Raw genomic sequence first — 24,852 nt, forward strand, 5'->3', positions numbered from 1 at the left:
AAGTAATTTATAGCTTAACCACTTGAGGACCCACCCTTTACCCCCCCTTAAGGATCAGCGCTGTTTGTTGTGATCTGTGCTGGGTGGGCTCTGCAGCCCTCAGCACAGATCAGGTAGCAGGCAGAGCGATCAGATCGCCCCCCTTTTTTCCCCATTAGGGGGATGATGTGCTGGGGGGGTCTGATCGCTCCTGCCTGCTGGGTGTTGCGGGGGGGGGGGGGGCACCTCAAAGCCCCCCTCCGCGGCGAAATTCCCCCCTCCCTCTCCTACCTGTCCCCTCCCCGGTGATCCGGGCTGCACAGGACGCTATCCGTCCTGTGCAGCCAGTGACAGGACGTCCCCTGTCACATGGCGGCGATCCCCGGCCGCTGATTGGCCGGGGATCGCCGATCTGCCTTACGGCGCTGCTGCGCAGCAGCGCCGTACAATGTAAACAAAGCGGATTATTTCCGCTTGTGTTTACATTTAGCCTGCGAGCCGCCATCGGCGGCCCGCAGGCTATTCACGGAGCCCCCCGCCGTGATTTGACAAGAAGCAGCCGCTCGCGCGAGCAGCTGCTTCCTGATTAATCAGCCTGCAGCTGGCGACGCAGTACTGCGTCGCTGGTCCTGCAGCTGCCACTTTGCCGACGCACTGTATAAGCGTGCGGTCGGCAAGTGGTTCATTTTACTCTGGAAGAAACATGTGTCTTATTTGTATGTCTTTGTATTTTAAATGTTAAGAATTTTGTGACAGTGGTCCTTTAAAAAAACAAAAAAAAAACAGCCAGGACAGGGGCCCACCTTGGCTGTGGGCGGCTACGGGCCCCATAGCAACTGCTATGGTTGCTATGGTGATCTGTACGCACTGGCTGGGGTCCAGGTCTCTGGTAGCCTGGCAAAGGTTTAGGCGCATATATGAGATATCTTCTTCAGTGATTGCCCTGAAATCAGACCGCGGCGTCAGTTTTTTTTACAACGTAGTAACTTCACTTTGGGCCAAGCTGTGCCTGTTTCTCTCTCTTTCTTCCTGTTGGCTGAGACAGGGCAGAGGAGAGGGGGGGGGGGGTTGTGCACCCCTCACCCACGCTGCGTGTCATCAGCGGCAGTACGTGATACCCCTCACACACACAGGCCCTGCTTACCATAATGACACCATTTACTGGAATCACCTGTCAGACCATCAGTCGGTGAATTAACCCCCTCAATGCCTAGGAGCTGAGAGGCTAAATCGAAATATTTATTTGAAACAACTTTTTTGTGTTTTTTTTCGCACAAGTACAAAAGTGAGAGCCGCTAATCCCCCCCCCCATCCCCCTCCCATAATCCCGCTGACTCTAGCGAATTCCCGCTGTATTTAATCCTGCGACACAAGGCGGCTGTGACCGGACTGCTGTCATTGTTCCAAATGCCTGGAGGGCCTCTTCTGCTGGCCGGCCCACAATGCACTCCCTGTATTGTCAACTCCACTCCGGCAGGATGAGAGCAAGGAATTTTAGGCAGACGACACTACAAGCATACCTGGAGCAAATATAAACTTATGAGATAATGCATTGTATGTGTAGTATGGATAATGAATAGAACATTAGTACCAAAGAAAGGAGGCTCATGTTTTTATTTTCAGTTTACAAACCACCATCTGTCCTATAAAACAAAGCATAAATAACGACCATTTGAACTTTCCTGCAGTAAAGCTGTTCTTGGCTATCTTCAGAAATCAGGACTGTAATCAACCCAAGTAGGGTGGAATAGACCAGAGAAGCTCTTTTGCATAGAAAACAAATTATTTTTTTTTAAAACTCTTCCTGTACCGGAAACAATATGAGACTCTCTTCTTTGCTACTAATGTTCTATATCTTAGCTGTACTACACATGCAAAACTTTTTCTTTTGTTTCGCTTGTTTTTTTTGAGCACCAGTTCAGGAGCAGCGTACCATTAGCTGTGAAGAGGCGGTTAGTAACTTTCAGCATGGGGGACTGATACACATAACTAGTAACCAGAACAGCCGGATCATCCACAAGGCAATCCTAGGCAGTTGCCTAGGGTCTGGGGAGAGTCTAGGGGCCCCACAAAATCTTACTAAAAATACGCCAGGTGATCATCAGCGGTGGGCAAAAACTGCTATCTTGCCCATGTCCCCCATGTCATTTAGTCCATTACCTAAGCTGTGATTTTTATATAAATGCAGAGCTTTGAGGAGCACATGGAGGTGGTGCCCTTCTAATGCAGTAATAGGGTGATAGCACCCTGGCAATACACACCGGCTGACCCCAGCACGCAGCTGCTGCTCTTGGTAAAGGTCACGGCTATTTATAGAGCTGTCGAGTGAGGCTCAGTTACGGACAAGCAACAGCTGCATATGTGCCCCCCCCCCCCCTTGTGACCCACATTCTACACCAACAGCTCTGTCCTCCTTGTCTGTCCGCTCCTGCCTACCAAAAGCAGGTGACAGTCACAGGGCTGCCCTGATATCGCTGACATGCTTTAATGTCATCGTCTGGCACCCTTTAATGTCATCATCTCATAAAGGTCAGGAATGGTGACGCTTGTACTACATCTTGCATTCAGCATGGCAGTTCTAGTGATACAATATAAAGTGTTCATGTGCACAACTCACACAGTGCCAGGCCACACCCCCCACTCACACTCCTGAGCATAGACTGTACCCAGCCAATAAATTAGAGGACAAATACATGAAAACCCTACACTGGGGGCTATACTGATTATAAAGTGGTTAAGGCAATCCCTACCGTCAGGGTCCCAAAGGTGCTTGGGGCCCTCCGCAATTGCGCAGTCTACCGTACGAGCACCAGTCCCGTGTATTTTGACACCAACCATTAGGTTAGACAATAATTGATCTGTCCCCAGGCGGGGGAGGGGCAGCAGGAGAGCAATGGGCTGTAAAGCGTCGCACTGCATTGAGCGATACAACAATTGCCGTTCAATCGATGATCTATATAGATCTGTGCTGGAATCTATCACGATTGAATGTGCAGTGTGGTGAAGGAATTGGGTGCTACTCTGCATATCCTGCTGTAATTGGCCTATACAGTATATAAGTGTGTGTGTGTGTGTGTGTGTGTGTGTGTGTGTGTGTGTGTGTGTGTGTGTGTGTGTGTGTGTGTGTGTGTGTGTGTGTGTGTGTGTGTGTGTGTGTGTCGCGACTCGCGATCACTCGAAGACGCCTTGACCGATTTGAACGAAACTTGGTATGCAGATCCCTTACTACCTGGGATGATATGTTCTGGGGGTCTCGCGTCCTCCCTGCACACCTGGGCGGAGCTACATACAGCAAATCAGATTTCACCCATTCATGTCAATGGAAAAAATGGAAAAGGCTGCCATTCTCACACTAATCAAGCCAGAGTCCCCACACTTGGCACAGTTGGTCACTTGGTGACCGAGGTTACAAATCCAGGAACAGTGGGCGGAGCATAAAACAGCCAATCAAATTTCAGCCATTCATTTTAAATGTGAAAATGTAAACTGCAGCCGTTCTTAGACTGTTAATGGCAGGGTTCTCAAACTTGGCACACTTGGCCACTGGGTGAATGAGATTAAGATTCAGGAAAGTGGGTGGAGCCTACAACAGCCAATCAAAATTCACCCATTGATTTTTAAGGGAATATTGAAACTGCTGCCATTCTTACACTGTTAAAGAGAGTCTGAAGCGAGAATAGATCTCGCTTCAGACCTCATATATAGCAGGGGCACGTGTGCCCCTGCTAAAACGCCGCTATCCCGCGGCTTAACGGGGGTCCCTGTCCCCCCAAACCCCCTCCGTAATGCGGGGGAGCGCTTCCTGGTTGGGGCAGGGCTAACCGCCGCAGCCCTGCCCCACGCGCGTCTGTCAGCGCGTATCTCCGCCTCTCCCCCGCCCCTCTCAGTCTTCCTTCACTGAGAGGGGCGGGGGAGAGGCGGCAATGCGCGTCTAATAGACGCGACTGGAGGCAGGGCTGCAGCCGTTAGCCCTGCCTCCAGGAAGAAGATTTCTACGACCAACTTGCCGACCATCTTTTGCGGGGGGTGGGTTGGGGGTGAAGGGACCCCCGTTTAGCCGCGGGATAGCAGCATTTTAGCAGGGGCACACGTATATATGAGAGCTTAAGCAAGATTTAGTCTCGCTTCAGTGTCTCTTTCATGGCAGAGGCATCAAACCTGCTACAGTCAGTCATTAAGTGACTGGGGTTCAAATGCTGGAGAAGGGCGGAGTCACAAACAGTCAATCTGATGTGTTTAATTTCTATGGGAATATATAAATTATTGATACCAACGCTCACAAAGTTGGTCATTGAGTAATTGTGTGTTAGGGTTAAAAAAGTGGGCGGAGCCAAACCCAGCCAAATACATACCAGGGCATCGCCGTATTGTCAGCTAGTCAATTTTGAGAGAAAAGGACAGTGTGTAGAGACTATAGTCAACAGGAATACTCATGCAGTTACCAGAACCCACCTCTAGGTGGATGCATAAAAACATCACTGCAGAAACTTACAAACACAAAGCGTTGGTGGTATAGTGGTGAGCATAGCTGCCTTCCAAGCAGTTGACCCGGGTTCGATTCCCGGCCAACGCAAGAGGTTTTTTTTTCCCCACGGGTACACAGTTATTGTCCAAACGTTGCTTTTTTTTTATCTGGGCTGATTGAGGTCATAACAGAAATAATTCTCTCTGCATATCAAACTGTTAGATTAGAATGTATGCTAAAACTTTTTCTTTCTTTTGCTAAACTACCACTTGTGAGCAAACGGGCGTCTCTGATAGGCGAGGGTGAGATGTTCTGCAGTATGTTGCTGTTAGGAGAGAGATGCTCTGCAGGTGACTGTACACAGGAGGGATGCTGGGGTGAGATGCTCTGCAGTAAGTGGGGGATGAGATGCTCTGCAGTAAGTGGGGGTGAGATGCTCTGCAGTAAGTGGGGGTGAGATGCTCTGCAGTAAGTGGGGGTGAGATGCTCTGCAGTAAGTGGGGTTGAGATGCTCTGCAGGTGACTGTACATAGGAGGGGTGCTGGGGTGAGATGCTCTGCAGTAAGTTGAGGGTGAGATGCTCTGCAGTAAGTTGAGGGTGAGATGCTCTGCAGTATGTTGGGATGAGATGCTCTGCAGTATGTTGGGCATGAGATGCTCTGCAGTAAGTGGGGGTGAGATGCTCTGCAGTAAGTGGGGGTGAGATGCTCTGCAGGTGACTGTACACAGGAGGGGTGCTGGGGTGAGATGCTCTGCAGTAAGTGGGGGATGAGATGCTCTGCAGTAAGTGGGGGTGAGATGCTCTGCAGTAAGTTGAGGGTGAGATGCTGTGCAGGTGACTGTACACAGGAGGGGTGCTGGGGTGAGATGCTCTGCAGTAAGTTGGGGGTGAGATGCTGTGCAGGTGACTGTACACAGGAGGGATGCTGGGGTGAGATGCTCTGCAGTAAGTGGGGGTGAGATGCTCTGCAGGTGACTGTGCCCAGGAGGGATGCTGGGGTGAGATGCTCTGCAGTAAGTGGGGGTGAGATGCTCTGCAGGTGACTGTACACAAGAGGGATGCTGGGGTGAGATGCTCTGCAGGTGACTGTACACAGGAGGGATGCTGGGGTGAGATGCTCTGCAGTAAGTGGGGGTGAGATGCTCTGCAGGTGACTGTACACAGGAGGGATGCTGGGGTGAGATGCTCTGCAGTAAGTTGAGGGTGAGATGCTGTGCAGGTGACTGTACACAGGAGGGATGCTGGGGTGAGATGCTCTGCAGTGAGTTGGGGGTGAGATGCTCTGCAGTAAGTGGGGGTGAGATGCTCTGCAGGTGACTGTACACAGGAGGGGTGCTGGGGTGAGATGCTCTGCAGTACGTTGAGGGTGAGATGCTGTGCAGGTGACTGTACACAAGAGGGATGCTGGGGTGAGATGCTCTGCAGTAAGTTGAGGGTGAGATGCTCTGCAGGTGACTGTACACAGGAGGGGTGCTGGGGTGAGATGCTCTGCAGTAAGTTGAGGGTGAGATGCTGTGCAGGTGACTGTACACAGGAGGGATGCTGGGGTGAGATGCTCTGCAGGTGACTGTACACAGGAGGGATGCTGGGGTGAGATGCTCTGCAGTAAGTGGGGGTGAGATGCTGTGCAGGTGACTGTACACAGGAGGGATGCTGGGGTGAGATGCTCTGCAGTAAGTTGAGGGTGAGATGCTGTGCAGGTGACTGTACACAGGAGGGATGCTGGGGTGAGATGCTCTGCAGTGAGTTGGGGGTGAGATGCTCTGCAGTAAGTGGGGGTGAGATGCTCTGCAGGTGACTGTACACAGGAGGGGTGCTGGGGTGAGATGCTCTGCAGTACGTTGAGGGTGAGATGCTCTGCAGGTGACTGTACACAGGAGGGGTGCTGGGGTGAGATGCTCTGCAGTACGTTGAGGGTGAGATGCTGTGCAGGTGACTGTACACAGGAGGGGTGCTGGGGTGAGATGCTCTGCAGTAAGTTGAGGGTGAGATGCTGTGCAGGTGACTGTACACAGGAGGGATGCTGGGGTGAGATGCTCTGCAGTAAGTGGGGGTGAGATGCTCTGCAGGTGACTGTACACAGGAGGGATGCTGGGGTGAGATGCTCTGCAGTAAGTTGAGGGTGAGATGCTGTGCAGGTGACTGTACACAGGAGGGATGCTGGGGTGAGATGCTCTGCAGTAAGTTGAGGGTGAGATGCTGTGCAGGTGACTGTACACAGGAGGGATGCTGGGGTGAGATGCTCTGCAGTGAGTTGGGGGTGAGATGCTCTGCAGTAAGTGGGGGTGAGATGCTCTGCAGGTGACTGTACACAGGAGGGATGCTGGGGTGAGATGCTCTGCAGTAAGTGGGGGTGAGATGCTCTGCAGGTGACTGTACACAAGAGGGATGCTGGGGTGAGATGCTCTGCAGTAAGTTGAGGGTGAGATGCTGTGCAGGTGACTGTACACAGGAGGGATGCTGGGGTGAGATGCTCTGCAGTAAGTGGGGGTGAGATGCTCTGCAGGTGACTGTACACAAGAGGGATGCTGGGGTGAGATGCTCTGCAGTAAGTTGAGGGTGAGATGCTGTGCAGGTGACTGTACACAGGAGGGATGCTGGGGTGAGATGCTCTGCAATAAGTTGAGGGTGAGATGCTCTGCAGGTGACTGTACACAGGAGGGATACTGGGGTGAGATGCTCTGCAGTACGTTGAGGGTGAGATGCTCTGCAGGTGACTGTGCACAGGAAGAAGGAAGCCATACACTTATGACTGTACATGACGTCAGAGCAGCCTCTGTGCCTCTTGTCACGTCTGATATGAGATCAGTACTTCCTGGCACACATAATACTACAGCCTACACGTGTGCTGCATGTGTGCGGGTCACTGATTACTGTATACAGTATAATCAGGAGCATGCAGTAAAGTCAGGATAGGTTTCATATATACATTGACACTGGTAAAGGCTGATGGATGGGAGTGTATGGACCCAGATGCTATATACAGTTATAGGAGTACAACCAGTGGATACCCATAGATCACAGGTGTGAGCTATACGTATAGATCACATGATGGATGCAGGGAAAGTGTATAGAGAGGGGAGCCCCCCACGTGTCTGCACCGCATGGCTCCTCAGTCCTCAGCTGAGCTCAGCCCTGACCTTGGGAGGAAAGGAGGAGGATGGGGCTCTGAGGCCTGTGTGAACGGTCCCTTTAACCACTAGCCCCGCCCCTTCATTCCTACATGACGTTGTGAGTTAGAACTGTGAGTATCAGTTCACTGAAGAACGAGCCGAGGAGAGGTGAGGAACTGTGATGTGATGGGGATGCTGGGTGGGGTAGGACAGCATGATGGGGGATCTCTGTGGACAGGGCAGGGGGTTGAGGGGACAGCAGGCAGCCCAGTATATGGTGAGTGGGGGAGGGGAGCAGAGCATGGGGGACTCTGAGGTTATTAGAGGATGGAGAACACCAGGTCCAGGCTGGAGAGAATAGGCCAATGGAGGAAGGTCAGGTTACACAAACACTGGGGAGAGGGTTGCCCTGGAGGGAAGGTGTGATCTGTAGAGAGAGGTGATGGAGACAGAAGCATCATAGCTCACAACTGTCCCTCTTTTGGAGGAACAGTCCCCCTTTGGGAACCCTGTCCATCTGTCTTCCTCATTTGTCCCTCTTTCAGGACTGATGTACAGATTTATGAAGGAAAATTAACCAGGACCAGTGTGGTTTGAATTATAAAACATCATTATTTTCTTATAAAGTCTTTATAGTGTGCTTGATTAGGGGTGTATCAGGGGAGTGGTTAGAGGTGTGGCTTAAGTGTCCCTCTTTCTGTTCTCAAAAGGTTGGGAGGTATGGAAGTATTGAGGGACAGGCTGGTGGATAAAGGAATACGGAGTTTGGTGGTTGCAATAATTAGGGGGGTTATATGAGGGTGCTCGATGAGTAGTAACAGTTTGTGAGAGATCAGGAGAATAGAGGAAATTTATGATCGAGAGAAGAGGCAGATGATTGTGCAGATCGGTAGCGAATCGATTAAGAAAAGGGAGTGTGAAGGTAGGTAGAGGTGATGGAAAGAGAAGATAATAGTTCTCCAATCACAGAACCCTATTACAACCCAAAGCATTGTGATTGGCCAAATAGTGTGAGCGTCGTTTACTATAACCTATTAAGAACCTTACCTAGCATTTTGGTAGGGTACTGACCACCTTATTGCGTTAGCTGAATTTCCCTATGAGGTTTCCTGCTGGGTCCCCTAAAGTAGACTAGCGCCAAAGTATGATGGTAGGTGATGCCGAGAGACGTCTTGAAGTAGGTAGTGATGTGGGAGTATGGAGGCTACAGGTAATGGTGGAAAAGTGTGAAGGTAGGTTGTGATGGAGCAGGAATATAGTGGTGGTGGGTGAGAGAAAGCAGAAGCTGGGAAGTCGTAGGGGGAATGGTAGTTGAGAGAGGAAAATGGAGGTACGTGCTGATGATGAGGTGAGAATTAGATCCGTTGGGGGGGGGGGGGGGGGTGAAGGTAGGTTGTGATGAAGAAGAAGCATAGAGTTGATTGTAGAGACAAGGTGGTAGGTGGTGATACAGATGAAGCATTTAGACCAGTAGGTAGCTATGGCAATGGTTGAAGGGACATGTTGGAACGGAGTATGGCGGTAGATAAGAAAGTTATTGGAGAAAGGTTTGTGGATGTAGTAGGTAGGATGGAGAACGAGGTACCATAGTTGGTGAAGGTGATATAGACAGGTCTGCAGAGGAAGGTGAGGATCAGTAGTGATGGATAGAAAGATGTGGAGGTAGGTTGTTAGAACAACTGGTGACCCTTGGAGAGGATGCAGAGAAGCAATGTCATTAATGGTCTAGGACGATGATGAAGTGAGAACACCCTCATAGAGGTAGATGCTCATGGAGGGAAATTGATATAAGAGATGATGGAGATAAGGATATGGCAGTAGGGGGCGTAAGTGAAACATCAGCAGTAGCTTGTGACCTCTATGTGGAGGAAGGTCATGGAGCAGAGATAAAGGTCATTCATGTTATTGGTTAGGTTACTAGGAAGTAGAGGAGATAAGACTGAAGAAGGACCCTAATAGAGATAGGTAGTTATGTTGCTTGTGGATGAGAAGGGTGAAAAGTAGTTCAAGATGGAGCTGGAGATATGAGGTGAGAATAGAGGTTGAGGAAGGCTATGAGGATGAAGATGGAGTATCATGGTGGTAGCTGGCAAGGTTTCTTGAGAATGAGAGGGATAGGAGACGGGTATGGATGAAGATGGAGGGAGAATATGACAGGGCTGTGGAGTTGGAGTCAAGGAGTCGGAGCAATTTTGGGTACCTGGAGTTGGTGGTTTCAATAAACTGACGAGTCGAATGATTTTTGAACCAAATCCATAGCCTTTGTAAAAATTAGATTTCGGAGTTGAGGAGTCAATTTGGGGTACTTGGAGTCAGTGGTTTCAATAAACCAAGGCATCGGAGTCGGATGATTTTTGAACCAACTCCACAGCCCTGGAATATGAGAATGGAGATAGAGGCAGGGTTTGGGGATAGAGATTGAGTTAGGATTTGAGGATGGAGATGGAAGAAGATGAGGATGGAGATGGAAGAGTTTGATGGTGGCAGCTGGTAAGGCTTCTTGGGAAAGAGAGAGATGGGAGGCAAGTATACATGAAGATGAGGATGGTGATGGAAGAATAGAGAAGTTCTTGTGAAAATAGGTGATGATACTGCTTGTGGCTGAGGAAGATAAGAGGCATCTGAGGATGAAGACAGGATGAGGATGGAGATGGAAGGACTTTGTGGATGAAAGTGATGGAGAGTTTATTACTGATTAATCTGGAATGGAGGTACTCCCTGTGCCAAATGTTGACAGAGAGTTCAGGATAGATGCTGCAGATAAAGTGTGTTTGTAGCTGGATGGAGAAAACAGAAGGGTTGTAGTGAATTTGGACCAGAGCATTTTTTCTTGAAGTACAGTCGTTGCACAGCCTGGCAATGAAAGGGTTACGATAACCCCCAACAATCTGGCATCATTTAGACTAATAATGCGAGATCTGTTGTAGTTCTGTTCATGTCTGGACTGGAAGCAATTAATAAAATGATACCACCTTCCAGAAGCCTTATAACCACTTACGAGCAGGCCGAGGCTTTTGTCATGTAGGTTAAGGGGTTAATGATGCCATGCGGCATACACGCCGCTGCCACCTTGAGGAGGCATGCTGTGGGTTCAGCACTGCCTACCTTCTCTGCAGGCTTCAAAAGTTTCTTTCTGCAACTTCTAGCCTGCTGGGGGCTCGGCCCTGCCTACATCCTCTGGAGGCCTCAAAAGTTTCAGCAACTTCTGGTTTGCTTCATCATTTCCTGACATTTAGAAGGAAACTCCAGTATGACACATCGGCTTTGCTAGACTTTGTCATTAACCCTGCATGTGCCACAGCCCTAAATAGAAGAGTTTCTCCAGTTAAGGTCAGATTTATAGATCTCTCTAAAAGGGGAGTAAACCATGTCTATGTGTCTTCCAGGACTTGTCTGCTGGGGATAATTTTTTATCGATTTCCCCATGCACAAATCAGAGAGAGCTCTGTGTGTCCTTCAAGTCTCCTCTATCTCAGGCTGTCTTGCTGTGGTCTGCTCCTGCTGGTGGAGGCCCAGTTATTTTTAGTTCTGCGTATTTGTGGAGAGGACCTTGAAAGAAAGACGTTCGGAGGGAGACGTGGGACAGGATGCTGGGGTCTCTCGTGGGACCTCTGCAGGAACTGTTCTGTACTGCAGTGATAGGCGGTGAGGAAGGGGTTAACAGAACAACGTGTAGGCCTGGTAATACCATATAGGTGTGTTGTCTGTTGATACTTGTCTCTGCCCTGCCCTAACATTCCCCAGGCACGCACCAGAAAACTGTCTTCAGCCTTAGCAGCTGGCTTCTAGCTGTGACCTTCACTCCTTTACTCCTCTCTTTTTGCAGAACGCAGCACCATGCCTACTGAATACCCAGCCCTCACCCCTGAGCAGAAGAAGGAGCTCCATGAGATCGCCCAGCGCATTGTGGCCACTGGGAAGGGCATCCTTGCCGCAGATGAATCCACAGGTGAGAGCATGGGGGATTCTGCTGGAAATCTGTGTTCATTTCTCTCGCCGTGGACAGTTGTGGTAAAACTTTAACGTTAATGCATTCCTGAAGTGGAGAAAAAGAGAAAATGAGATACTTACATCAGTAGTGGAAAGCCTCTGGATGGATCAGAAGTTTCCTAGATACTCATACAGCCCATCTTTCCAAACGCAGGGTCTTTCTACACCTATTCAACAAAAGCTTTCCAGATATGTATCTCGTGGCATCAGTTAGGTCCGTGCTTGCCCAATCTAATGAAATGCTTGTGCACGGAAGAAAAAATAACGCATGAGCAGCTTTGTACAACAGGGCATGCCAAGTCCTCACCCACGCATGCCCAGTATAGGCGGCCGGGAGCACAACCAGAAGATGAGAGGGTCTCTGCTGGAACGATAGGCTTGACGAGGCTCTACGAACCCTCTGGTCCATCCCTTCATGCAGCCGTGCTGCAGCTACGCAAGCCTTACGCAGGTGCAGTGCGTATAGGAAGAGGATTGTGGCCCCGATCACAATATCAACAAGCCCTTGTCGGTAATCCTTGAGGGGTCTGCAATCGGCAAAAGGGGAACCGGAGGGTGCTGTGGAAACCCTCTATAGGATCCAGAAGATTCCCCCTTCTTAGGTAAGTATGTGATTTGTGACCCGAGCTTCGACTTGGGTAGACTTCAAGATGCCCATTATTGGTAGTTTTATAGGAACGATCAATTCACTAATGTGATTGAATTTTGTGTGCATAATTAGCACTATAGAGTAGATTGAACTAGCCTATTATCTATTATTCATGTCTTCGTCACCAGGGCTGTGGAGTTGGTACAAAAATCACCCGACTCCTCAGTTTATGAAACCTCAGACTCCTGGTACCAAAATTGCTCTTACTCCACGACTCTTACTCCACAGTCCTGTTCATCGCAACCAACATTTTTTATGATTGAATTGTAATAAATCTTGACCTGTCGAGGGACTACTTCAGTGGCAACTGATCATCCCCTTCAATCAAAAATAAATAAAATTGATCATTTCATTAGAGCGCTCATATAAACTTGTCCCATGAATGGGCACCCTCTACGCCAGTTATGTACACCACTCCTGCTATGACGTTTCCTTCCTCTGCCTCCGTTGTCAGAAGCAGAACCGTCACAACGCCAGATTCTATAGATCACGCTGGTTCAAAGAGTGTTTGTGCCTGTCATCACCATAGCAACTGTCAACAAAGTTTCATCCTACATGTATTCTGAGCTGCAAAATCAGTCATCTCTGTTAGAAATCAAGGAGTCAGTGAAGGGAAAATTATAGACTCCAGGATTCCGGAATATTTAGTCAGTTCAAAAAGTGATAAATAATATGAAAAAGAGACAAACTAATAATAATACAAAGTTCTGCACCAAGAACCTCTTCAGTGGTGTAGATAGAGATTATTGGAGCCCCATAGCAAAATTGTCATGTGGCCCTCAGAAGTAGGCACTCTTGAGCATTGCCACCTGCCTCTACCCTATAGGTGGCCACACACCATACAATTTTTTAAATACCATTTTACGGTAATTCAAGAACTGCAATCCATTTTTCTGACTGATTGTAACATTTCAAAAATCTGGCCAATGTACCACACATATGTGCAATTTTTCCCCAATTATGAAAAAAAAATAATGAAAACTCAGAAAAAAATTGCTTGGGTCTGTACATCAAGTAATTGACAATCTACCACACACCATTCAATTTTTATTAAAATTCATCAGAAAAATCTAAAACTCCCGATCTTTTATAAAAAAAACAAAAAAAAATAAATGGAAATTCAATCAGATTTTTCAAATGAATTAAAAGGTTTCGAGTTTTCAGGACAACCCAGGGGTGTAGCAATAGGGGTTGCAGAGGTTGCGACCGCATCGGGGCCCTTGGGCCAGAGGGGCCCCGGAGGGCCCTCCTCAACTACAGTATTAGCTCTCTATTGGTTCTGTGCGGATAATAATCACTTCTATAGATACTTTGAATAGCAGTAATCATTAACAAACTGTTCCCCATCCCCTTCTTGCACCTCTGACACTGTGGATGACATTGGCAGGTTTTGCTGCGCCGTATCAATTTTTATGTACAGAGTGCTCGGGGGGCCCCACTGTAAAACTTGCATCGGGGCCCACAGCTCCTTAGCTACGCCACTGGGACAACCAATCATTTTTATTGAATTGCCGTAAAATTGGATCATTTTATTGTACAGTGTGTGGCCACCTTATGGATATGAGTTGATTGGGCAATGTTCACTGTGTATAGTCCTTGGGCTAAAGGGGGCCACACACCATACAATTTTTTACATTTCATTTCAATTACAATCAATCAATTTTTTTCTGATTGATTGTAACATTTGAAAAATCTGAACGATGTACCACACACACACGTGTGTTCAGTTTTTGCCCAATTATGAAAAAAAAAAATGATTGAAAAAATTGCTTGCGGGAAATCCGATAGGAATTTTCTCTCGAATAAAAAAAAAGCTTTCTGTTTTTCTGTAGAAACTATTGGTTTTATCGAATTGATATAAAATCTGATAATTTTATTGCATCGTGTGCGGCCACCTTAAAAGACAAAGTCAGATGGCAGAGAAACAAAGGAAAGTTAATCGTGAACATGTCATGTACAACCCGGGCCCCCTCTTCTCCAGGGTCCCATAGCTCTTGGTATGGCTGCTATGGCTATTTCTACACCCTCTTCCCCAGCCACCAGTTAAAGTAGACATCGTTGTCCATTGAGTCCCCTTAAAGGGAAGGTCCAAGCAAAATAAAAAAATGAGTTTCACTTACCTGGGGCTTCTACCAGCCCCATGCAGCCATCCTGTGCCCTCGTAGTCACTCACTGCTGCTCCAGTCCCCCGCTGGCAGCTTGCCGACCCCGGAGGTCGTCAGGCTGCATTGCGTACATTTTTACGCACTCCCGCTAGTGCAGGAACATTAACACATACATTTTTTCACGTTACTGGTTCAATGCGTAAATTTTTACGCATTGAACCACTAACACGTAAAATGTATGTGTTAATGTTCCTGCACTAGCGGGAGTGCGTAAAAATGTACGCAATGCCGCCTGCCGACCTCCGAGGTCGGCAAGCTGCCAGCGGGGGACTGGAGCAGCAGTGAGTGACTATGAGAGCACAGGATGGCTGCATGGGACTGGTAGAAGCCCCAGGTAAGTGAAACTCATTTTTTTATTTTGCTTGGACCTTCCCTTTAAGTTCTGGGTGAACTGCAGTATGGAAGTGTTCATAAGAATAATGCCTTATCCGTTCCTGTTATAACGCAAACACGATATCAACAATCAAAGCTCTAGTTTACCTGCTACTTTTATTATTATATTTCATAGAAGTGCTAGAACCCCTCCCCTCCTACTGTGTTTCTCTGAAAATAAGACCCCCCCCCCCCCCCCCCCCCCGAGAATAAGCCCTAGCAGGAATACAAGTCACGCTCAATCAGGGCTGTGGAGTCGGAGTTGTGGAGTCTGAGCAATTTTGGGTGCCTAGAGTCGGAGTCGGGAAAAAATGCACTGACTCCGACTCCTAATGAATTTGTAACTGTAATTAAAATAGAAAATATGATAAAATGTTCTATTTCTCACATAATAGTCATTAAAAATAATGTATATATACAGTATATATACAGTAATAGCTGTGCTTAGTCCACAAAAATGAAGTAAACCAATCAAAATTAGTTACTTGTGCTGCTTCAATAAAGCAGTCCCCGTATTTTTAAAGTCAGATATACACATCTGATTGTGACTGTATATATGATGTGTACACAGGAATCTCTTATATATGTTACGGCCAAAACCCAAAGTGTGGCCACTTCCCATTCTGGCCGGCCAATGTGCGAAGTGGCCACAGCGCAGCGACCAATGTTAGAAATGTAATTAAAACAATAAGTTCAATGTATTTTACGGCCGTCTCGCTGCGGCCAAATGTATTACAACTTGGTTAATTTGCCGGCTTTTGCACTGCCTCCTCTCCTCCTCTCCCCAGCCAGGAGCGTTCTGCAAGTGCGTAATAGTGCTGCGCAGGTGTAGTACGCTCCCGGCGGCGGAGTGTTTGCATGCGCACTATGCCAGACTGGCTCAAGTACCTGGACTCATAGCAGAAGATCCAGGTGGCTGAGGAGGACAGCGAGGGACTGATTAGCCTGAAACAAAGTAAACCTGAGACAGATGAAATTAAAGTTTTATACATACCTGGGGCTTCCTCCAGCCCGGAGGAAGCCCCAGGTATGTATAAAACTTTAATTTCATCTGTCTCAGGTTTACTTTGTTACACAGTAGTACTATACTCTACATATGCACTCCCTACAGAGCTGTAGGGAATCCACTGAGAATGTTGTGCACATTGAACAGAGAGGTGTTGTCTGTCACCCATAAACCTGGTTCAGATTGTACATGAAGAATGTGTAATAGAGGAAGAATCTCCTTATTCCCCTGCAGAGTACCTGCACATCACTCTTACATGTAACCACAGTTACATTGCCTAGGGCCTGATAGATGTTCTTTGTTCCGGTTTGTACCTTTTACAAGTACTCTTACCAAGGACTAGTTTTAGTCTAAAGGGAATAAATATAGTAGTCTACATATTCTTCTCACTTCAGTTGTCTTGTAAAATTCCTAAGCGTTGGCAGTTAAGAGACGAATTTCATGTTACATACTTTCAATCAACAAGATTGTAATATGCAAATTAGAGAAGTCGGAGTCGGTGAAATCCTAAACTGAGGAGTCGGAGGATTTTTGCACTGACTCCACAGCCCTGCGCTCAATACAAAGCCTGGGTACTGGAGAGCAGCAGTATAGTGTGAGTTCTACAGTCCTGTATATGTGTGTCAGGCAATTTGTGTTTTTGTTGGAGCCAGCCCTCCTGGTCTGTGCCGTAAAGTGATAAGCAGCAGCAGAGCTTCACCTCTTTCCAGAACACACAGCTTATCCTATCATGGCTCTGGGAAGCCTGATCTGCCTGCAAGAAATAGACTCTTCCCCACATGAGCAGCAGGATCAGTTTCTTGGAAGCGAGAGCCAATATCTGCAAACCACAAGCTCTGTGTATGTTGCTTGTGTTTCATCGTGGCATGCAGTATGTACATTTTGTATAGGAAAACTACCAGTGTTTGCCCAAAAATAAGACATCCCCTGAAAATAAACCCTAGCACATCTTTTAGAGCAAAAATTAATATAAGACAGTGTCTTATTTTCGGGGAAACCCGGTATAACGTTAACTGAGTCACTGTGCAGTTGGGTGCGGTTTAGGCTGCTGGGGTCGGGGGTAGTCCGAGGAGGATAAAGGCTGTCTACATTACACCACTGGGGCAAACTGGCCCAAACAGAGGGAGCCCAGAGGACGCAAAGGGACCTCACGGACTATGAGAGACTGGAGGAAGCCCCAGGCAAGTTCATTTTGGAATATTTGTGTCCTGCTGAGGGTCTCTTTCAGTGTAGGCCTGAGATCTATAAGCAGGGTCGGTTCTAGACTTTTTTGCTGACTGAGGCAAACTTGTGAGGATACCCCCCCCCCCCCTCAATTGGAATGATCGCACAGCACCCAACAATTTGCACTGCACGCTATAGCTGTGGTGAGCCCCCCGAAAAACACCCTCAGTATAGGTAGGTAGCCAGTTATAGGTGCCCCCAGTGTTGGTAGCTAGGTACAGTTGCCCCACTATAGGTTAGCCAGGTACAGTTGCCCCCGTATAGGTTGACCAGGCACTCTCTTCACTTCCTGTTTCTGCCTGGTGCTGCCCCCAGACTTCTGCCACCTGAGGAAGTCACCTCACTTGGCATCATGGGCAGATCGGGCCTGTCTATAAGGGTTTCCTGGCCACACAGGAAAAGTTGTGAAGCATAATGAATATGGTTGCTACAGCCACAACCTTGACAGGCTCCCCTTAATGAACGCTCTTGTTTTCATCCATTAGGCAGCATTGCCAAGCGCCTGAGCTCCATTGGCGTTGAGAACACCGAGGAGAACCGCCGCTTCTACCGCCAGCTGCTCTTCTCCGCCGATGACCGAGTCAACCCCTGCATTGGTGGTGTCATCCTGTTCCACGAGACCCTGTACCACAAGACAGACGGCGGAGATCTCTTCACCAAACTCATCAAGAGCAAGGGTGGCGTTATAGGCATCAAGGTGAGCAGAGAGGATTATGGGTAGCAGCCTCTGTCCTATGCATGGACCAGTGGTTCCTGGTTGATTACAATGTTGTTTTGTCCCCTCCCCAGGTTGACAAAGGTGTTGTTCCTCTGGCTGGAACCAACGGAGAGTCCACAACACAGGGTAAGAAGAGTTGGCCGAGACACATGTAGATCTGATTGGTGAAATTGTGATCCGCCTACGCCTGTTGCGTTACGTTACCACGGGGCATCCTCAGCGCCAACATGCGCAGACAGAATTACCCCTCCTAAAAAGAAATCTGTAATAATAATTTTGTGTCTATGTCCTTACATCCCGCACCCCCCCCCCCTCCTGCCCCACTGTGATTGGCTGCAGAGCAGCGGGATGGCAAACGTAACGTCCAGAGAGAAGGCGCTCGCATTTCTGCCCCGTGCAGCGTACTGCTCAACGCCAGCCAGTAAATAATAATTATCTGTATTTTACTCTTGTTTTATTGTTAAAGAGAACCTGAGATAAAGGCTATATTTATACTTCCCTGAGGTGTATGGGCACCCTTGCCGTCCTCTCCAGCGCTCTTTTGCACATGTGCGGCTGGAGATGGGAGTGTTCTGCGCCTGCACAACTTTGCAGACAGAGCGGTGGGGGCATGCGTGCGGCCGCACATGCGCAGAAGCCTTGACTAGCCAGATTAGTGGGGCTGATTAGAAGACAACCGAACGACCAGAGAGGATGGTGTGGGAGCCCATACACCTCATGGGGCTGGGGGAAGCCCTAGGTAAGTATAAATATAGCCATTATCTTCATCTCAGGTACCCTTTAAAGCCAATTTACAAGATTTATTCCCCCCAGTACACCCAGCAGCTAACATTAAAGTTGGCCCCCCCCATTCCCCCCAAATATCAAGAGGACGTTACGCTGAGGGGCTTTCATCCGCCTTCCATGGCTTAGGAAAGTGGGTTGCCGCAGCGTCGTAGCTTACCAGCCTCCCACCATCACTTCTGGAAGGGATTGTAGCCAGGAATGCTCAAATCTGAATTTGGGTGAATCAGGATAGTTGCTATCCGGATATCTCCCAGTAACCTTTGCGGGGGGGGGGTCACGCTTACCTGTCTGACGTCTTCTTCGGTCCGTCCCTCGGCGCCTCCCATGATGCGGTCCACGTGCATCACGTGACTACAAACACTTCCTCCTTCAACCCGGAAGAAGGAAGTGTTTGTACTCACGTGTCCGCCGCGTGGAACGTATCGTGGGAGGCGCCGAGGGATGGACCGAAGAAGACGTCAGACAGGTAAGCTTGACCCCCCCCCCCCCCCGCCCAAGTTTACTGGAAGATATCCAGATAGTAACTTTCCAGATCACCCGAATTTGGATTTGAGCATCCCTGATTGTAGCACTGGCCCCAGTACTGCCCCTTTCACATCTGAATAAAGGGGTGTATGGGCCTTTGGGGGCGTGGCTTCAGGGGTGTAATGCATGGGAGGTGTGGCCATGTGAGAGCCATTCAGAGAGTTCCTACAATGAAACACTGGGGTTGTGGGAGGGGGAGCGCCCTTCTGAGCCAAAGTATCTTCAGTCAGCTGCATGGGCACCTCATGACTTCAAAGTTAATAACCTCCGTTGGTGAATATGAAGGGTTTTCTGCTTCGGGGGCCCTCCAGACGGTAAATATCTTACACGTCTGTTAGCGCTTGCAGTCTGAACACCATGACAACAGCCTCGCCACTCCCCCACAGAAATGCAGGTCACATGATTTATTTATTTTTAAGTGAATGTACGCTTCTGTTAAAGCAACCCTGGAGCATACAGTAATTAAATATAATATATACTTACCTCAGTAGTGGGAAGCCTCTGAATAGTCCAGACACCTCCGGATCCTTCTCCAGCCCACCGGTGCAGCATTGGGCTTGTGTATCCACACTGGGCATGTGCAAGTATAGCCTGCACATGCCTAGTAGAAGAAAGTGGTCATCCATGAAGAAGCGCCTCTCTCTACTGGGCATGTGCAGACTGTACTTGTACTGTACTCTGTACGGTTATAGGTGCTCAGGTCATTGCAGTATTATATCTGTATCTGTCTGCAGCCGGTCTGTGATTGGTTGCTTTGGTGTAATGTAGCTATTGACACATCGCCTATTAGGTCTTCCTTAACCTATTCTGGACAGCGGCAATTGAAATCTACATAGTTTGTAGCCATTTATTCCTACCAGGGTGTAGATTTTACTCACCACCGCCACATGGTCGCTTGCTCTTGCAGGTCCTGCCGCTGTCTGTGTCGATGTACCCGCTCGTTCTGCTGTCACGCTGACAGCAGAGCTTCCGCACATCAGTCAGGATTTTATTGGCTCCCGACCCCATGATTGCTGTGTGCCAATCACATGGCTTAAAAAAAAGCATGGACGGCTCTAGTCTTAAAGGGGCCAGAGACCTAAAGTGGTTAATTGATTGTGGCATTACAATCATACTACTGTAACCCAAGCCAGGAATCCCCATTGCGTCAGGGAGAGGATACAGGTGTCTTGGTTTCTGTGTGATTAATCATTTGCTCCCCCTGCAGGTCTGGATGGCCTGTCCGAGCGTTGCGCCCAGTACAAGAAGGATGGCGCTGACTTCGCCAAGTGGCGTTGCGTGCTGAAGATTTCTGAACACACCCCCTCACGCCTCGCCATCATTGAGAACGCCAATGTCCTGGCCCGCTATGCCAGCATCTGCCAGCAGGTGACGACAAATTCCTTAAAGTGCTCCTTATGTGATGATGATGATCATGTGAATGTATTATTATTATTGATTTATAAAGCGCCAACATATTCCGTGGCGCTGTACAAAGTAAGAAACAAACATGGGGTACATAATAATACAGACAATAGTGTACACTAATATACAAGATACATAATTAGTGACAAAATACAAAAATGATACAAAATACAGAAGTGGTAATGACAGTGATAAAAGTAACATGATAAATAAAATGTATAATGATTTCCAAGACACAAAAGGGGAGAGTCCAAATCCTACTTATGGTGGCCATACATGGCACAATTTTTTCATCCAATCTTACCATTTATATGTAGTATAAGGGTAAATTAAGTGAATATACTGAAAGGATAATTTAGGCAGTTCCCTCATATTACATAGAGATGGTAAGATTGTATGAAAAAATTGTACCATGTATGGCCACCATTAGAACTAGGCTCTGTTAATGTGGCCACACACTATACAATTTTTTAAAATATCTGTTCAATTTAAAAATTGCAATCAATTTTTCTGACTAATTGTAACATTTCAAAAATATGACCAATATACCACACACCTATGTTCAATTCTTCCCCCAATTATGATAAAAATGATTGAAAATTGCTAGGGTGTGTATATTAATAAATTGACAATCTAACACACACCATACAATCTTTAGAAAAATATAAGAAAAATTTCCAGCATTCCGGATCGATAAAAATCGGAAAAACGGGAAATCTGATTTTTCAGTCGGATGAAAAAAAGCTTTCGATTTTTTTTTTTGGGGGGGGGGGAGATCTGATCATATTTATCGTGTTGCTGTAAAATCAGATAATTTTATTATATCGTGTGTGGCCACCTTTAGGCTACTTGCACACCAAGACGTTGCGTTAGGTGCGACGTTAAGGTCACATAACGTGCACCTAATGCAACGCATGGTGCTGCAAGAGCCGACGGTAGAGTGAGCCGCGTTAGGCGGCTCTATCCATATAAGGTCTCCCAGAGTGGCGCTGATTGGCCAGCGGGACCACGTGATGTGGAGCGAGACACTCCGCGTCACGTGGTCCCGCCGGCCAATCAGCTGCCACCAGTGCAGTGAATATTAAGTAGCCATGTACGCGGCTACTGTAGCTGGCTCTCCCTGCCTTCTTTCCGCCCCCCCACTGAACATGTGCAAACAGTCTAACGCGGCTATAGCCGCTCCAACGCCGTAGCATGCTGCACTTTCCGGACAACGTGCAGCGTTACATGTAACGCAACGTGGGCTGTGTGAACAGCCCACTTGTGTTACATTGCTGTGCGTTGGGGGAGCGTTACAGGCGCACGTTAGTGCGCCTGTAACGTCTTAGGGTGTAAGCAGCCTTAAGGTCTGTTCCTATACTGTAAAATCAGGATGACCAGTGACACAAGTACTTATGCATACAATTGATGTGTAGTTTGAATAATATCACCAATACTTATAAATGTTCATTTGATAAATTGCACAGAAACGGGAAACAAAAAGGGAGAGGTCCCTGCCCTTACAAGCTTAAGGTGGCCACTAACGATCCAATTGCTAGTGAAAAATCATTCGAGTGATCAGAAAATTCTGATTGGAAGTGAAATCGTTCACTACACCATTAATGAACCAATCTTTGCTCCTATCTATCACACACAAGAAATCCAAATTTTGGTTTGATGAAAATCCAATTGGACGACTATTTTTTATAATCGTTCATAATCAATTGTGCCCATCAAAAGAGATTATTTACAAACAATCCAAATTTCTGATCGCTTGAACAATTTTTCGCTAGAAATTAGACCGTTAATGGCCACCTTTACAATCTAGCGAGTAGTGGGGTTGAGACACTGGGGGAGTAAACAAAGGGGTTAGCAGATGAGGCAGTGAGCTTTAAATTATAGCTATAGCAAATTATAAGGTGAGTCTTGAGGGAAAGTTTGAAAATTTCCAGACTTGGAGAATGACGGACAGGCAGTGGTAGAGAGTTCCAAAGGAGAGGTGACACTTGTGAGAAGTCCTGGATGCGAGAGTGAGAGCAGGTGACTAAGCTGGACAACAAGAGGGTCTCTTGGGAGGAGTGAAGGTTCCAGGCAGGGGCGTAACTAGAAATCACTGGGCCCCCCTGCGAATATTTGGATGGGGCCCCCCCCATAGGTGCCAAATAATCGTAATGGGGCAGCGTTTCACTGTAAATTAATTGTAAAGTGGGCAGTATTTTACCAGACAATCGTAATGTGGGCCAGAAAATCGTAATGTGGGCAGAGTTCACCAGAAAATCGTAATGTGGGCCTTTAGAAAATCATAATGTGGGCAGAGTTCACCAGAAAATCGTAATGTGGGCAGAGTTCGCCAGAAAATCGTAATGTGGGCACCAGTCACCAGAAAATCGTAATGTGAGCAGCAATCACCAGAAAATTGTAACGTGGACAGCATTCACCAGACAATCGTAACGTGGGCAGCGTTCACCAGAATATCGTAATGTGGGACAGAAAATCGTAATGTGGGCAGAGTTCACCAGAAAATCGTAATGTGGGCAGCGTTCACCAGAAAATTGTAACATGGACAGCATTCACCAGACAATCGTAACGTGGGCAGTGTTCACCAGAAAATCGTAATGTGGGCCAGAAAATCGTAATGTGGGCAGCAGACGCCTGAAAATCGTAATGTGGGCAGCAGACACCTGAAAATCGTAATGTTAGCAGCAGACACCTGAAAATCGCAATGTGGGCAGCAGTGACCAGAAAATCGTAATGTGGGCAGCAGACACCTGAAAATCGCAATGTGGGCAGCAGACACCAGAAAATCGTAATGTGGGCAGCAGACACCAGAAAATCGCAAAGTGGGCAGCAGACACCAGAAAATCGCGATGTGGGCAGCAGACACCAGAAAATCGCGATGTGGGCAGCAGACACCAGAAAATCATAATGTGGGCAGCAGACACCTGAAAATCGTAATGTGGGCAGCAGGCACCTGAAAATCGTAATGTGGGCAGCAGACACCAGAAAATCATAATATGGGCAGCAGACACCTGAAAATCTTAATGTGGGCAGCAGACACCAGAAAATCGCAATGTGGGCAGCAGTGACCAGAAAATCGCAATGAGGGCAGCAGTGACCAGAAAATCGTAATGTGGGCAGCAGACACCTGAAAATCGTAATGTGGGCAGCAGACACCAGAAAATCGTAATGTGGGCAGCAGACACCAGAAAATCGCAATGTGGGCAGCAGACACCAGAAAATCGCAATGTGGGCAGCAGTGACCAGAAAATCGTAATGTGGGCAGCAGACACCAGAAAATCCTAATGTGGGCAGCAGTCACCAGAAAATCGTAATGTGGGCAGCAGACACCAGAAAATCGTAATGTGGGCAGCAGACACCTGAAAATCGTAATGTGGGCAGCAGACACCTGAAAATCGTAATGTGGGCAGCAGACACCAGAAAATCGTAATGTGGGCAGCAGACACCAAAAAATCGTAATGTGGGCAGCAGGCACCTGAAAATCGTAATGTGGGCAGCAGACACCTGAAAATCGTAATGTGGGCAGCAGACACCTGAAAATCGTAATGTGGGCAGCAGACACCTGAAAATCGTAATGTGGGCAGCAGACACCTGAAAATCGTAATGTGAGCAGCAGACACCTGAAAATCGTAATGTGGGCAGCAGACACCTGAAAATCACAATGTAGGCAGCAGACACCTGAAAATCACAATGTAGGCAGCAGACACCTGAAAATCACAATGTAGGCAGCAGACACCTGAAAATCACAATGTAGGCAGCAGACACTAGAAAAAAAAATGCACCTGTGAAAAAAAAACAATTCACTTACCTGACAGAAGTCTTCTCCTCTCCCGGCATCTGGCTCGCAGCTCCCCGAGTCCTCCTGCAGCACATCTCCCGCGCTGACAGGCAGAGTGCAGGGCTACGGCAAGATGGCTGCCGAAGCCCTGTACTAGAGACACAAATAGTCTCCAGTGCAGGGCTTCTTCGGCGGCCATCTTGCCGTAGCCCTGCTCTGCCTGCCGGAGACTATGCAGTCTGCTGGAGCGGGGCAGCGGGGAATGAACTGGTGCAGCGTCTATTAGACGCTGCGGCCAGTTGAGCACCTTGCTGGGGGGTCCAGAGCAGCGCTCCCCCCACGCACAGTAAGCGGGCCCCAGAGCAGCCCCGGGCCCCCTGCAGCTGAGGGGGTCGCATCCCCGGTAGGTACGCCGGTGGTTCCAGGATGGATGATATCTGGAGATTAATAAGGAAATGTATGGAGGGGATAACCTATGTAGAGAGTCGTATGATAGTGTTAGGAGTTTGAACTGGATCCTTTGAGTGATTGGAATTCCACATAATAAACAGCCTAGGCTAAGCCTTAGTGGGTGGGAGGGGCTACACACCACTATATTACTATAGGAAGTGTTTCTAATGCTAAAACCAATTGTTTTTTTTTTTTTACGTAAAAGTGGGCATCCTGAATAATGTACTGCA

General features: G+C 47.9%; 1 protein-coding gene and 1 non-coding gene across 3 annotated transcripts in view; both read left to right on the forward strand.

Annotated features, from left to right (window-relative positions):
• Positions 1–24,852, forward strand: part of ALDOA (aldolase, fructose-bisphosphate A) — a 445,177-nt gene that overhangs the window by 414,992 nt on the left and 5,333 nt on the right. For both annotated transcript variants that reach the window (XM_068243818.1, XM_068243817.1), the window contains exons 2-5: positions 11,385–11,507; positions 17,450–17,661; positions 17,754–17,808; positions 20,201–20,361. In XM_068243818.1, the coding sequence (XP_068099919.1) occupies positions 11,396–11,507; positions 17,450–17,661; positions 17,754–17,808; positions 20,201–20,361 (540 nt within the window). In that variant the 5' untranslated portion in view covers positions 11,385–11,395. The remainder of the gene's footprint in view (positions 1–11,384; positions 11,508–17,449; positions 17,662–17,753; positions 17,809–20,200; positions 20,362–24,852) is intronic.
• On the forward strand, positions 4,481–4,552 carry TRNAG-UCC (transfer RNA glycine (anticodon UCC)). Its single transcript has one exon. It is a non-coding gene; the product is annotated as a tRNA-Gly (tRNA).

Source organism: Hyperolius riggenbachi, chromosome 7 (assembly GCF_040937935.1).
Source record: "Hyperolius riggenbachi isolate aHypRig1 chromosome 7, aHypRig1.pri, whole genome shotgun sequence".
In the NCBI taxonomy this organism is placed as follows: domain Eukaryota; kingdom Metazoa; phylum Chordata; class Amphibia; order Anura; family Hyperoliidae; genus Hyperolius; species Hyperolius riggenbachi.